Source organism: Salarias fasciatus, chromosome 5, assembly GCF_902148845.1.
Source record: "Salarias fasciatus chromosome 5, fSalaFa1.1, whole genome shotgun sequence".
Taxonomy (NCBI): domain Eukaryota; kingdom Metazoa; phylum Chordata; class Actinopteri; order Blenniiformes; family Blenniidae; genus Salarias; species Salarias fasciatus.
In genome coordinates this window covers 29,207,376-29,222,929 of record NC_043749.1, presented here as the reverse complement: position 1 = coordinate 29,222,929, position 15,554 = coordinate 29,207,376, and the positions used below count along the sequence as shown (strand labels likewise).

The window sequence follows — 15,554 nt, the reverse complement described above, 5'->3', positions numbered from 1 at the left end:
CGATTTCAAAATGAATAATAAAATCTCACAATTTACAAGCTGATGTTTCTATTCCAACTCAAAACTTGTCTCATGTTTCCTGGTTGTCCACTTTCGAAAAAAAAAACAAAAAAACTCAAACAACACAATCAAAACAAACACACCTCCAAAGCTCCTGCACCAAATATTACAAGCCTGTCTTTTAGGAGAGACCAAAACACTACAGAATGACTTCACTGTAGCTCCAGAAAAATGTGAAACAGTCAGCTGAAGAGTCTAAAATTACATTAAAAAAAGTTCAATCACTTGTTAACCCAGAACTATTTAGATTCTATTAAAAGGAATAATAATAATAAAAAAATTGCATATTTTCTCTGATCAATATTTCCATATTTTACAGCAACAAACTTGCTGTCTCATGGGGCGTAAAGTGAGGACATTTTCTCCACCTGCTCACACTCTGCTGTGGGATGGATCTTCAACCAGCGTCTGTCCACTGTCAGCCAGCGAGGCTCTGATGCTCAGCGAGGTGGAGCTCAGGACTGCTGGAAGGTCACAGAGGTCATCGAGGGTCGAGACACAGCGAGGCAGGAGGAGCTGTTTGGGATCAGCAGAGGAGCTTCAACAAAAAACTGAGACAGAAAACACTGAATGAACTGAAAATATAGAAGTGAAACAGACTGACCTGGTTCAGGAGATCAATAAGAACATGTGACCTCTTCCACTTCTGTAGAGAAGCTCAGTGGTAAGACCTTCACTGGATTTTCATCGGAGGTTTGAATGTAAGGAAACATTTCATTGGTTTCTACTGAAAAGGTGTGAATGTATGAGTTGGTGTCAGGATCATAGAATGACAGCTTCCTGTTGTCACAGTCCAAATGTATTCTGACCCTGGTCAACTTCTTGTTCAAAGTGAGATCTACTGGAAACATACAATCAAAGTACAATTTAAATTTGATCTGTTCCAACATATTAAATGATTGCTCATCATCTATCTTACAGACTGCTGTGTATTTTCCACCAGTGAAACACATTTCTCTGTATGAAGTCCCATGATATGGTTTAGTCCTCACACCGACGCTCCAGCAGTTATTATTCGTCACATCAACATCCCAGCAGTGAGTCCCTAATCTGAAGCCCTCTGATCCAAGGACGATGCTGTGACCTTTAACCCTCTCTGGATTATCTGGAAGCCTCTGCCTCCCTCCTCCTCTCACAGCGGTCAGATCATCACAGACCATCAGATCCTCATGAGCCGTGTTGGGATCCAGAATCACAGGACTGTAGGAGACCTTCTCCTTCATCTTCTTCCAGATGTTGAAGCTCAGGTTGCCCAGATGTTTGGCCACATCGATGAGAGCTCCTGAGGGCAGCTGTGGATCCTCCAGCAGGGGGCGCTGCTGCACCTCTTCCACTGCAGCCTTGTAGTTTTGTAGGAACAGGCTGTCTGCAGCTCTCAGCTTCTCCTGGGAGGATCTGATGGTGTCTGACAGAGCTGATCTCTCTCTGTTCAGAGCCTGGATCTTCTCCTTCATCATCTGACTCTTCTGCTCCTCTTCCTCCCTCAGAGCAGCCATCCTGGCCTCCTCTTCCTCTTTGAGAAACTGATGAAGCTTCTGAAACTCTGCACTAATCTGCCTCTTTGTGTTTCCAGCCTGGACTTTAATGAGATCTGCAGTTTGATCAAACTGTACTTTAACTCTGTTAAAGGCCTCCAGTTTCTCCTGCAGAGGTTTCAGGGATTTCTGGAGATTCTTTCTGTGTTCTTTTGCAGCTTCATCAACAGGTCTGATCCGGTGGTTGATGTGTGTTCCCGAGTCTCTGCAGACGGAACAAACCAGCTCCTGATGATCCAGACAGAAGAGTCTGAGTTTCTCTGAGTGCAGACTGCACAGAGGTTCAGAAACTCTCTGCTGTCTCTCCAATAAGAAGGCCTCACACAGGTTCTTTAACGCCAAGTTTCTCGGTGGATCTTTTAAATCAGATGTTTCTCTGCAGACTGGACACTGCTGTGAGCCGTTCTGCCTCCACCAGGTCTGCAGACAGTCTTTACAGATGCTGTGGCTGCACAGCAGGAGGACGGGATCAGTGAAGATCTCATGGCAGACAGGACAGGACAGATCTGTTTCTGTCTGATCAGACATTTTGTCTCAGAGTGAAAAAGACAAAAGCAGCAGTGGAAAAGTCCTTTTAAAGTGATACTCACTAAGAGCTGTGGATTTTGGATCAGCAGCAGGTTGAAGAGTTTCTCTGGTTAATTCCACTGTAGCTGTAACTCCTCTGACTGTGTTGGAGGTTGATCACTGTGAAAGTGAAACTTCCCTATTAATGACTCATTTCCAAGTATTCCAGCTATTTGGTCACATGTTGGTGATTCTCAGTTCTTAAAGGTGCAGAAAAAAACCCTCTAACTACATTTTGTAAAGGGATATACTGACTACCACACATACACAGGAATGAACTAATAAAATGTGAACATTTTTAACTGTTTGGGAAAACCAGTAGAGGCACTGATGTGACCTTGAACTCTCTTCTGCTTAACAAAGTCATCCAAACCCGTCCATATCTTTGGATTTACAGATCAAGGTGGTCAGTTGTAGGTGAGACTCAGGAGAGAGGACGCCCCCTGCCGTGCATCATCCTGTGGGTTGAACCCATGAACAACCAGGCAGCTCTCATGAAGGGGCATGGGGTGAAAGTCCAGGCTTGATCACCCTGCAGCTGGCCTCCTTTGATGAGGGTGTCCAATGTTGAAAGGCCTCAACACCCCTGATTCAGATGTGCAGCTCTGATGATGTGTCCAGAGATTTACATTCTTCCCAGATCTGAGACAAAGCTCCCACGTCACTCTATATTTTGACAAGCTATTCTGACCATAATAGGAACAAGTCGACTATATTTATCAGTTCAATTACACGTGACCAAATGTTTTATGGCTTTGAAGATATAAATAGTGTCATAAATATCCAATGCGATGAGTAAATTATAAAGCACACGGTGTGCTGAGGCAGGACATTCAGGTTTTGTCAAGGAATAGTTCCTCAAATGTTAATCTCATAATGATAACTCAACACCTCGTTGCACTGAAAACAAAGACAGAGAATCAGAACACCAGTTGTTGAAATATCATACTGTGATTATTTCCCAACTGGCTTACCTGAGTTCAAAAGCAAACATGTCATACTAAGAGTAAATATATATTCAGATAGATGGATACTAATAACTGTTTTCCTCTACAGTGTCATGACTCCCAGTCCAGACTCTCCTGGATTCGATAGGTTGACAGTTGACAGTCACTGTAATCACAATACAACTTGGTCATTTGTCCATTTTCACTTGAAAGATAATTTTTGAGAGGTAACTTTAATGTGTCCAAACTAACCCGCAAGTTAATAATCTACAAGTGAGTCATGTTGACTCATTCATCACGTGAAGCATCAACCTGTTCACACCCTCAACTTTAATCCAACACACATTCATAAGTACACAACAGTTTCAAAACACCTGGAAAAAACACTCAAATAATAATCATTAAAAGAACACGTATGTCTCTGAAAAAGTTCTCAGTGCAGCAAATAATGAAATGAAAAAACTCTTTCAGGTCTAATGTTGGCTTAATGTCACGCCCGGCCGCCACAGTGAGCTCACTGCGGCTGGCTCACATTTCGCCAAATTCGTCCGAACAAAATCATAAACGGTTGGTATTCGAACAAATAAACGACATAGTCGGGCTCTAAACGACCGCTTTGTTGCCTAATTTAAAAAAAAATCTCGATGAAGTTATACATTTGAAGAGTTTAGAGCTAAAGTGAAATCAGCTTTAGCCGGTCGATTTCGGCTCGGGGGGGAGTGCAATGCATTGTGAGTTATTATGTAGCATGCTGTAGTGTAAACGCTTTGCATACTGTCTGATGGACTGAGTAAGCAGAATGCAGGATGGATAGTATGAGTATGGAAGGATGTAGGAGGCAGTATGGGGTTTCGAACACAGCCTCTTTTTCTAAAAACATGCAAAGAGAGCCTGTGCTTCGGGGGCCATCCTACTTCTGTGGTGTCTGTGTAAAAATAAGGTTGAACATGCAAACAACACACCTAGTGGCACGAAGTGCAAGTTCAGGAGATTTCAACAACTAGAAAAACCCAATGAGAAACACTCCATGATAGGTTGGTAAAATGGTAAATGGACTACACTTGTATAGCGCTTTTTACCCTGCATGACAGTGCCCAAAGCGCTTCACACTGCAATATCACATTAACCCATTCACACCATACTGGGTGGTGGTAAGTTACTATTGTAGCCACAGCTGCTCTGGGGCAGACTGACGGAAGCAAGGTTGCCAATCTGTGCCATCGGCCCCTCTGACCACCACCAACCATTCACTCTCACACTACATTCACACTTAGGCGAGGTGGGTGAAGTGTCTTGCCCAAGGACACAACAACAGTTTTACACCTGCAGGAGCAGGGATCGAACCACCAACCTTCCAGTTATAAGACGACCCGCTCTACCAACTGAGCTACTGTCGCCCCAATACACATCAACATTTATACCGCGATGTATACCGTTACCGTGAAGGGATTGGGACAACTGCAGGTAGAAATCAAGGGCAGGCTCACATCTCTGAGAAAAGCAGAAAACCTCTTGACGAAACGCAGAAGGAAGGAGCAAGCAAGATCCCGCTTTTACAAAGATCCCTTCAAATTTGTGAAAAGCATATTCACAAAGCAGAAGCGCGGAAGACTCTCTGCGTCAAAGGCCGACCTCGAGGAATATCTGAAAAGAGCTTCTACAGATGACCGGCGACAGGAAGAGATTACACTCCCACCTGATATTCCACCAATCAGCACAACAGAATACGAGCGAGACATCAGTCCACCCAGGTGGAGCGAATGGAGAGCAAGAGCCGCATCAGCTCCAGGCCCTAATGGAGTTCCATACAGGCTCTACAAAAATGCCCCAGGTGTCCTGCAATTCCTCTGGAAAGTGATGAAGGTCATGTGGAAAAAGAACGAGATTCCAACATCCTGAAGGAGAGCCGGGGAGATCCTCATCCCCAAGGAGAAGGACTCATCAGAAATTGTCCAGTTTCGCCAGATTAGCCTTCCGAATGTGGAGGGGAAAATCTTCATCAGCGTGGTCGCTCATAGGCTGGCAAGTTACCTGCAAAGGAACAACAGGCTTCTCGATGGGTAGTTGGCGGACAGCGAATAAGTTCTGGGCTGAGGCTGCCGCCGATCAGGGCCTATATGGATGACCTCACCTTATTAACTATGACCAAGGCATGCACAGTGCAGTTGCTAGGAAAACTCCAGAACAACATCAAGCTGGCTCGCATGAAGATCAAGCCGAGCAAGTCCAGAAGCATCTCCATCATCAAGGGGAAGTTGTCAGACTACGGCTTCCACATTGGAGAAGAAGCCATTCCAATGGTCTCTGAGAAGCCGGTGAAGAGCCTAGGATGCTGGCATGATGCCTCCCTCAAAGATAAAGAGCAAACAGAGCAGCTCAGGAAGGACATAGCCAGCGGCCTGGAGAACATTGATAGGACAATGCTTCCTGGTAAGCTGAAGCTCTGTTGCATGCAGTATGGACTTCTTCTACGTATCCTTTGGCCACTGACCCTCTATGAAATTCTGCTGTCAAAGGTGGAAAAGCTGGAGAGGATGGTCAACACCTATGTCAGAAAGTGGCTTGGCCTTCCCAGGTGCCTTAGCAGCATTGGGCTTTACGGAAGAGGGATGCTAGAACTTCCCATTTCCAGCCTGGTAGAGGAGTGTAAATGTGCCAAGGTCAGGTTGGAGATGACCCTGTAGGGCACCTGTGATCCACTTGTGGCCCAAGCAGCACCCATCCTGGTCACTGGGAGGAAGTGGACCCCGTTGGCAGCAGCTGAGCAGGCAAAGACAGCAGTCAGACACAGGGACATCATGGGGCATGTTCAGGAGGGGAGGAGTGGTCTCGGTCTCTCTACTAGCACACCCACCTGGAAAAAAGCCAATCCAGCCGAGAGGTGCAAGCTAGTGGTTCAGGAGGTACGCCGGGAAGAAGAAGCTGGAAGGCGATCAAAAGCTGTGGCACAGGCAAAGCAAGGGCAGTAGATGACTTGGGAAGGAGTGGAGAGGAAAAAACTCTCCTGGAAAGATCTATGGGAGATGGTGGCATTCAGGGCAAGATTTATAATCAGGGCTGCTTATGATGTTTTACCTTACCCCGCAAACCTGAGTCAGTGGTATGGTGAAGACCCCACATGCTCTCTATGCCAATGTCCGGCAACACTAAAACACATCTTCGTGGGATGCAAGACCAGCCTAAGCCAAGGCTGGTACACCTGGCGACACAATCAGGTGCTAAGCTGTCTTGCAGCAGTACTGGAAAACCAACGCACAAGAACGAACGCCCTTCCTCAGCCACCATCACATCGGCAGCCAACATTCTTTGTCCGGGAGGGTCAAAAAAGCTGCAATATTACCAGTTCAGATGACATTGGGCAGCTGGGTAAGGCACAGGACTGGATGTTGCTGGCAGACCTGGGCAAAAAACTTTGCTTTCCACTGGAGATTGCGTCCACCAATCTGCGTCCAGACCTCGTTCTGTGGTCATCCTCACATTAGCTCGCTTATGTCATTGAGCTTACTATACCCTGGGAGAATGCAGTGGAGGAGGCCTATGAGCGGCAGATACTGAGGTATTCCGATCTTCCAGCAGATGCCAAAGAACAAGGCTGGAGTGTGAAAGTACGGCCAGTGGAAGTAGGCTGCAGAGGCTTCGTAGCCACCTCAACATCTAGGCTACTTAGGGAGATGGGAGTGCGGGGTAAGGCTCACAGGCAGACTGTCAGTAACCTCTCCAGGGCTGCTGAGAAGGGGAGTCAGTGGTTATGGAGCAAGAGGAAGGACTTGACCTGGAGCTCCAAATGTCTGATGGCTGATGGGGGTGAACCTGGGACGCTGGGATTCACTGCTGAACCCTCTGGAGCTGTCGTGGGCTTGTCAGCGAAACACCGAAGAAGGAGGGCACTCACTTGACAACCCAAAGGATGCTGTCACTCATTTGCCTGCCACAGTGTCTCATCGGTGCCATAGGTATCTACTGAGGGATAATAACATCTAGTCCTACATAACTAATACCGCGATTTGAGTTTTAGGTCATACTGCCCAGCCCTAATTTCCTGCTAGTGTCAGTACAGACGAAGAGTGTATTTGGCAGCAACAGCTCATGTGTTCTTTGTTAATGTTAATCATTATTGCAAAGATAGATGTAAGGAGAGGAGAGGGTTTTGGGTTTTAAAAATCCCTTTATTGGGCCATTCTAATTAATTAACAACATTGCGCAGCAAACACTTACAAAAAACAAAGAAGCAAAAGCTAAAATCAAAGCTCAAAAGCTAAAAGTCAGCTCTTCGTCTTCCCCCACCGAGCACAGAACGCCCCCAACAGCCCAGATCTTACAAAAGCCCAACAGATTCCCAGTCAGTTTGTAAAATGCATAATCAATCCTCAGTCTGGCCTTAAAGGCCTCCACACACTACAGGATAATCGGGCCGAATTTTGCCCCGATCTTCTCCTCCCGATCGAAGCCGACAGGGTCCGATTGTCGGGAGTATGCAAATGAGTTTGGGTCCGATCTTCATGTCGTGTGCGGTGTGTTCCGAGAGATTTTTTCCGGTCGCAGCCTCTCGGGAGGCGTTGGAAGGGGAGATCGTCGATAATGAACATGTTTAATATTTCCGATCGCAAATCCTGTAGTGTGTGATGCTCCGAGAGGCGCCGATCAGCTCCGAGTAGAGCTGTCCACACCCTCGAAATGAAGCTCCTTGATTGGGTGAATATAGTTCCGTCTCACCAAGATGCTGCTGATTAAAAAAATCCACTTACAGCAGTCAGAGCTGGATGAATATATGTCTCTGAAATATATTCATTATATATGACAGTGAAACAGAAAAGTCAGAGCTCCTAAACTCAGACTTGGAGAAAGTGAGGGGTTAATTCTATTGCTCCTGGATGAACTGGATTTCCTCCATTCAGACCCAAACTCCGATCTAATATCTGCATCTCGCCCAGTCCTGCAATAATCCCAATATTTTAATTCATCTCCGTTATTAACCATCACGGAAGAATGGGGAAGAAAAAAAAATAACAATAAAAGAAAAAAAAAACTTTCCGCTGACTCCGTGCCTTCAGAGACAGAGCGGACTATCATGAAACTTACCTAATCAAAGCTCAACGTGTTTTTATTCTGGTGTAAACTATCAAATCTGTGGACATAAAGAATTATTTAAGATGTTTGGTGATTTAAAAAAGTAGCTTTTATTTGACACGGTCTGCTAATAACTTTATTGTACTGCTCCACTCGGGACTCAAAAGTAAAAAAAAAAAAAAAAAAAAAAAAAACCCCAAAAAAAGAAACACATACAAACAGATTAGCTAATAAGCTGAATTATTATTAAATTTGGAGGGTAAATTATAATAAAATGATCTGAAACTATGTTTCCCTCTTCTGTACTGGAACATTAAATTTTCTGACAAGGTTCTGATAGTCCGTGCTCCGTGCGCACTGGGGGGGGGGGGGGATACGGATAAGGAGCGATACAGATGTGAATGAATGAACTGAGGGAATGAATGAGTATTATTGAAAGTGGAGGTGAATGTAAAAGCAGCAATGAAGGGAAACAGCACAAAGTCACGTTGGAGTGAGGAGCCGATTCTCGGCTGAAGAATCTGCTGGTGTGTGTTCTGCTCCAGAGCGACTGTGCTGTTCTCACTAAAGCGTGTTTACTTCAGCTCAACAGCGAGCTAAACTCCACTCCAAAAATGACAGAGTCGTGTAGTAAAGTTGAACATTTACTGAAGGCTCTTCATTTCAACATGGACATGGAGTAAAAACTGAAATACACAAAATAAAACAATGTTACATGCCATCAGACTCGAGTATTACAGGCCAGAATTGGAAACACAAACACTTTTTATATGATGCAGAAACAATCACTTTTTAACACATTTTATCATCTGTTTTATCTTTCTGTAACTTATTAACATGAAATATTACTCACGGCATTGCTTGAACGGAGTTGAGAGATGTTTTGAAAGAAGAGAGAGCTGAAAACATGGAGATTTTTACATCTTCTCTGTGAGTGTCTGAACACTTCCTGTTTCTCTGAGAAAACGGCCCTTCAAAATAAAAACACTTCCGGAAAACCCGCATTTTCAAAATAAAAGTCAGATAAAGAAACATCCCTGAATAACAAGTAACAACACACTCCCCGCCTGACCTTTATGAGGTCACTGCTAAATTACTATACAGATTTTGAACATCATTCTTCTTTCGGTAGAAGCAAAACTACTTCAGTCACTGGTCTGTGGAAGGTTTTTGTGCATCCTTGGTCCACAGTCTTCACTTCCACCTTTCGAACTCTCTCATCATTCCCTGGAAAGGTGCATGTGATCCTTGCCATTGGCCAGTTGTTGCGAGCTTCGTGATTGTCCTTCAGCAGAACGATGTCTCCTTCCTGCAGATTTCTTTTGGGTCCCGTCCACTTCATTCTCTTCTGCAAGGTAGGCAGGTACTCGCGACTCCAACGTCTCCAAAACTGGTCAGCTAGAGCTTGAACTTGTCTCCACTGCTTGGTGTAGAGATCCTTCTCTGTGAAGTCTCCAAGAGGAGGGGGGACTCCAGCTTTCTGTGTGAGAATCATTGAAGGTGAGAGTATGAATGGAGAGTCTGGGTTTGTAGACACAGGAGTGAGTGGTCTTGAGTTCATGATCCCTGTGACTTCTGCCATGAGCGTGCACAACACTTCGTGTGACAGATGGACATTGTTTTGAAGCAACATGGAGTCTATGATTCTTCGGGCCATGCCGATCATCCTTTCCCAGGACCCGCCCATGTGTGAGCTGTGAGGGGGATTGAACTCCCAAGTGCACCCTTGCTGGCTGAGGTACTTTTGTACACTGGTGCCCCTCTGGTCTTGGGTGAGTCCCAGTTCGTTGCAGGCTCCTATGAAGTTGGTCCCACAATCCGACCTTAGCTGCTTCGCAGGTCCTCTGATGGAGAAGAAGCGCCTGAGAGCATTGATACAGCTTGATGTACTCAGTGACTCAATTACTTCAATGTGAATGGCCCTTGAACTCATGCAGCTGAAGATAATAGCCCACCGTTTGTTCTCTGCATGTCCTCCTCGAGTGCGTCTTGTTATAATGGACCAAGGACCAAAAACATCCAGTCCCACATAGGTGAAAGGAGGGCATGTTTGAAGGCGTTCTGGAGGTAAGTCTGCCATGTGTTGCTGTTGGAGTTTCCCTTGCAGCTTTCTGCAGGTCACACATTTGTGTATGACCGAGTTGATCAGAGTTTTTCCTCCCAAGATCCACAGACCTGCTGCTCTGACTGCTCCCTCAGTCAGATGGCGACCTTGATGTTTCACTTGGCCATGATGGTGTCTGACAAGCAGTAGAGAGACGTGGCTGTCCTTAGGCAGGATAACTGGATTCTTTTCTCCTCCACTCAAATGTTCATGCTTGAGTCGTCCTCCAACACAGATCAGGCCACCTTCGAGGATTGGACAAAGTGGCTGAAGGCTGCTACCTTTTGAAATTTGGTTGCTCTGTTGGAGAGCTACAAGTTCTTTTGAGAAAGTTGCTCTTTGAGTTGCTTTGAGGACAACTTCTTTCGCTTGAGTCAGCTCGTCTGGGGTGCGAGGTCGGTTACAGAAGTGCCATCCTTGGCATTTGCCATTGTTTTGTCTGAAGGATCGTGCAACATGGATCAGGAGTGCTACACCTCTTAGGAGAGAGCTGAAGGTGGAGAAACGCTGAAATCTTTCAATGGTGAGGCCTTTCTCTTTCAGCTCAGTGGTGTAGGTTTTGACCTGTGGTCGTATCTCGATGTCACTTTCAGGTTCAACCAACTCAAATGGCTGACCTTTTCTTGTCCTTTCTGCAGGATGCTGGCGTAGGAAGGCAGGTCCAGTGAACCAAGTGGTCTTTCCCAGATGTGATGCGGGTACTGAGCGAGATGCGTGGTCAGCTGGATTGACTTCGGTGTGTACGTAGTGCCACTGAGCAGGTTTCGTGGACTGACGGATTCGCTGCACCCTGTTGTGGACGTACACAAAGAATCTCTTGGTCTCATTGCATATGTAGCCTAAGACTACTTTACTGTCTGTGTAGAAGTTGGTTTCGTTCAGGTTGATGTCAAGCTCATCCTGGATGAGCTCCGCCATTTCCACAGCTCAGACAGCAGCACAAAGTTCGAGTCTTGGGATGGTAGGCTCAGACTGAGGTGCCAACTTTGACTTTCCCATCACGAAGCCGATGTCGACATGTCCATCTTTTTGCACTGCTTTTAGGTACGCCACTGCACCTATTGCCTTTGTGGAAGCATCGGAAAACACACACAGCTCTGTGTGTACTGCCTTGGAGAGAGAGGTTTTCGTGTATGCACGTGGCATGTGCAGACCTTTCAGGTCTTGGAGAGAATCTCGCCAGGCCATCCATTTAGGGAGCATCTCAGCAGGGATTGGGCAGTCCCAAGCAGACTGGTCTCCAGTGAGTTCTCGAAGAAGAGCTCTTCCTTGAATTGTAACAGGAGCCAGCAATCCCAGGGGATCGAAAACACTGTTAACTGTGGAGAGCACTCCTCGGCGAGTGAACGGCTTTTCTGCTGAGGATGCAACGAAAGTGAAACTGTCAGTTGCTGTCTCCCATAACAGTCCCAGGCTACATTGTGCGGGCATGGTTTGATCACTGAAGTCTAAATCTTTCACACGTTTAGCACAATCTTCAGGTGGGAAGGCTGCCATGACAGCTGGATTGCTTGAGACAAATTTATGGAGGCGCAGGTTCGATTCAGCCAGTGAGGCTTGGGTCCTTCTCAGCAGGTCAATAGCTTCAGTTTCAGTTGGTACCGAAAGGAGTCCGTCATCAACATAGAAATGTCTTTTCACAAACTGGACGGTGTCTTCTCCATGGCTGCATGCCCCTTCCATGATGGCTCTTCTCAGGCCATATATGGCCACTGCGGGGGAAGGGCTGTTGCCAAAAACGTGGACTCTCATCCGGTACTCGATGACTGGTTTGGTTGTGTCGTTGTCTTTGTACCAAAAGAAACGTAGAAAGTTCCTGTGGTCCTCTCGAACCTGGAAACAGTAGAACATTTGCTGTATATCAGCCATTGCAGGAACTTGTTCTTTGCGAAAGCGGATCAGGACACCAAGAAGGGAGTTATTGAGGTCAGGGCCCGTGAGCAGCACGTCATTGAGAGAGATGTTGTGGAACTGGGCGCTGGAGTCAAAGACCACGCGAATTTGTCCGGGCTTTTGCGGATGGTACACTCCAAACGTCGGCAGGTACCAGCATTCTTCATCTTCTCCCAGCGGGGTTGCTACTTCAGCGTGGCGATTCTCGAAATCTTGCTCATGAAGGTGACATACTGATCATGCATTTGTTGGTTCTTTCTCAGAGTTTTCTGGAGAGCTGTGAAGCGATCAACTGCCTGTTGTCTGTTGTTTGGTAGTCTTTGACGTGGCTTTCTGAACGGTAGTGGAGCAACCCAGTTGTTAGCCTCGTCCTTATAGACTTCCTCATCCATCATTTTTATGAAGATTGCGTCTTCAATGGAGGGAGCTGGCTTATTGTCTGATTCGGTTCTGTTGAATACTGTCTGTCCGATCGTCTTTTCTTTACTCTTGCTCACCCTGAAGAAACTATCACGTGACTCCCTGCCTTGGGAGGTTTTCTCTTTAACGTGCAGAAAGTTTGTGCAGGGTCGGAGGATTGATGGGCGGCCATTTTCTAACACGTTGGTCTTAAACGTTGTGACCACGGGTTTGTGCGCGTTGCCCAGGCATACATCTCCTATGAGCACCCAGCCTAAGTCCAGACGTTGGGCGAAGGGAGCATTGTGTGGCCCACTGACTTGTTCTCTTACTTTATGCACTCTGATGACATCTCTGCCAAGCAACAGTAAGATCTCTGCTTGTGGGTCTAAATGTGGGATGTATTCAGCAATCTTCCTTAGGTGTGGGTGGTGCATGGCTGCATCTGGTGTGGGGATCTCTGACCTGTTGTTGATGATCTCGTTGCATTCGATAAGCGGTGGCAGATGGATACTGACATTGCTGTCCAGCGACTCGATGACAAATCCCTCAGCTTTCCTGCCGGATGTCTCGACCATGCCGGAACATGTCTTGAGGCAGTATGAAGATGGTTCAACCTGTATGTCAAACAAATCAAAGAAGTCAGATCTTGCCAATGAGCGATTGCTTTGGTCATCTATAATTACATAAGCCTTGATAGCTTTGTCCCGAAAACCCTTTGGATGCAGTTTTACAAGACAGATCTTGGAGCATGATCTGCCAGCTTGGCCCAGACCGCATATTTCTGTGCAGCTGGAGCTAACAATGGCTTCGTTAGCACGGTCTTCTTCTCCCTCCCCGCCGTTATCTGTTGGCGATGAAGTAGGCCGGGATGCCTGCAGGACTGGTCCGGGATGCATGGCTGTTTCATGCAAGCTGCTGTTGCACTCAGCACACTTTACTGCTTTTTTGCAGTCCTTTGCCATATGAGAGGATGAAGATACACATCTGAAACATATTCTCTTTTCTTTGAGAAAATTCTTCCTGTCAGGCAACGGTTTATTCCTAAATGCCCTGCACTTCTGAAGAGAGTGTGGCTTGTTGTGGATTGGACATGTTCTGGCTATGTCAGTATCGCTCTTTACTGGTTCTGTATCCAAGTTCTCTGAAGAGATGTTTGTCTTGTGAACTGTGACTGGATTTCTGGAGCTGTGACCTCTAAAGGTAAGTTTATCTTGTTTTACAGGTGTGTTGCTGCTGCAGGGAAGAATGAAACTTGGATCATTGCGCTTTCTGGCTTCGTGACAGACAAACCTGGTGAAGTATGCGAATGGTGGGAAACAACCACCATTTTCTTCTTTCCAACTGGAGCCAGCGGACACCCACTTTTCTTGAAGTGCATACGGCAGTTTCTCAACAATGGGATTTATGCCTCGTGCAGTGTCTAAATATGACAATCCCAAGAGATCACCATCCTCCTTTGCACACTGAAGCTCCATGAGCAGGTCACCAAGTTCCTGTAGCCTTTTGTTTTCTTTAGCTGACACCCGTGGAAATTCATCCAGCCTCTTGAATAGGGATCTTTCTATTATTTCTGGTGCTGCATAACATTCATGGAGTCTTCTCCATGCCTTTGTGAGTGCTGCTGCTGGATTATTCACATGCACAGACCGCATCCTTCTCACATGTTCACCGGACTCTTTACCGAGCCATTTTGTCAGTAAATCCAATTCTTCTGTTGGTGTGAGGCTTAGCCCTCTAATGGCGCTGGTGAAGGATGAGTGCCAAACACGGTAATTTTCAGGTCTGTCATCAAACTGGTACAGGCTCACCAAGTCTCGGCGAGCGAGGAGCTGAATGAGAGGTTCGGTTGCAGCTGAATTACCATGAGCTGTTGGAGTGGTGTGGGGAGTGAAAGGCTGGGCTGAAACATTTAGATTTGGGTGAGGCCTGCTTGGATGTCTCTGGTAGTCATATTCTTCACATGAGAGCTGGCATTCACTTTTCATAGAGAATGGTTTACTCACCGCTTGATAGTCAAACTGTCTTGGCCTGTTCATAGAGTCAAGACATGATGGCTGTTTACTGTGGGTTACCTGAGCCTGGTCTTCTGGATGGCTGCCGTCATCATAGACTTGTGGAAGAGGGGTGACAGGTGTAGGTGACCCACCTTTACCTGAGTAGAAATCGGTTTGTGACTTGACAAACTCACTCGTGCGTTCTATTTTTTCTTCTTCTGTGACGGCATCCAACACTTTAAAGTCTCCTTTTAGTTCAATAGCTTCCAATACTTCAGCCTCTGCAATGGCTGCCTCTGCTTCACGCTTGAGGGTGAGTGCTTCCAACTCTGCATCATATTTAGCTGCGGCTAGCTGTTTCTCTGCTTTCTCTATCTTGAGTCGAGCTCCTTGGTCGGCATAAGCTGCTCTTACTTTGGCGGCCTCTGCTTTAGCACGAGCACGTGCTGTGGCGCTGGCTGTCGAGCATGATGTCCGTGAACTTCTTCTGCTTGAAGTTGAAGACGTGTCGCTCTGCCTCTCCGCCATCTTTCATAGCTGCCAACACCGCTGATGTCTGCCTTTTTACTGTGCTGTTCTCACTAAAGCGCGTTTACTTCAGCTCAACAGCGAGCTAAACTCCACTCCAAAAATGACAGAGTCGTGTAGTAAAGTTGAACATTTACTGAAGGCTCTTCATTTCAACATGGACATGGAGTAAAAACTGAAATACACAAAATAAAACAATGTTACATGCCATCAGACTCGAGTATTACAGGCCAGAATTGGAAACACAAACACTTTTTATATGATGCAGAAACAATCACTTTTTAACACATTTTATCATCTTTTATCTTTCTGTAACTTATTAACATGAAATATTACTCACGGCATTGCTTGAACGGAGTTGAGAGATGTTTTGAAAGAAGAGAGAGCTGAAAACATGGAGATTTTTACATCTTCTCTGTGAGTGTCTGAACACTTCCTGTTTCTCTGAGAAAACGGC

At 46.1% G+C, this 15,554-nt stretch overlaps 1 protein-coding gene across 1 annotated transcript; it reads right to left on the bottom strand.

Annotated features, from left to right (window-relative positions):
• Window positions 1–156: 156 nt before the first annotated feature.
• LOC115388097 (tripartite motif-containing protein 35-like) lies at window positions 157–2,232 on the bottom strand. The gene is made up of 2 exons (XM_030091033.1): window positions 665–2,232; window positions 157–576 (listed from the first exon to the last, which is right to left on the bottom strand). The coding sequence occupies exon 1, from the start codon at window positions 2,121–2,123 to the stop codon at window positions 678–680; it is 1,446 nt and encodes a 481-aa protein (XP_029946893.1). The 5' UTR covers window positions 2,124–2,232; the 3' UTR covers window positions 157–576; window positions 665–677.
• Window positions 2,233–15,554: the final 13,322 nt, after the last annotated feature.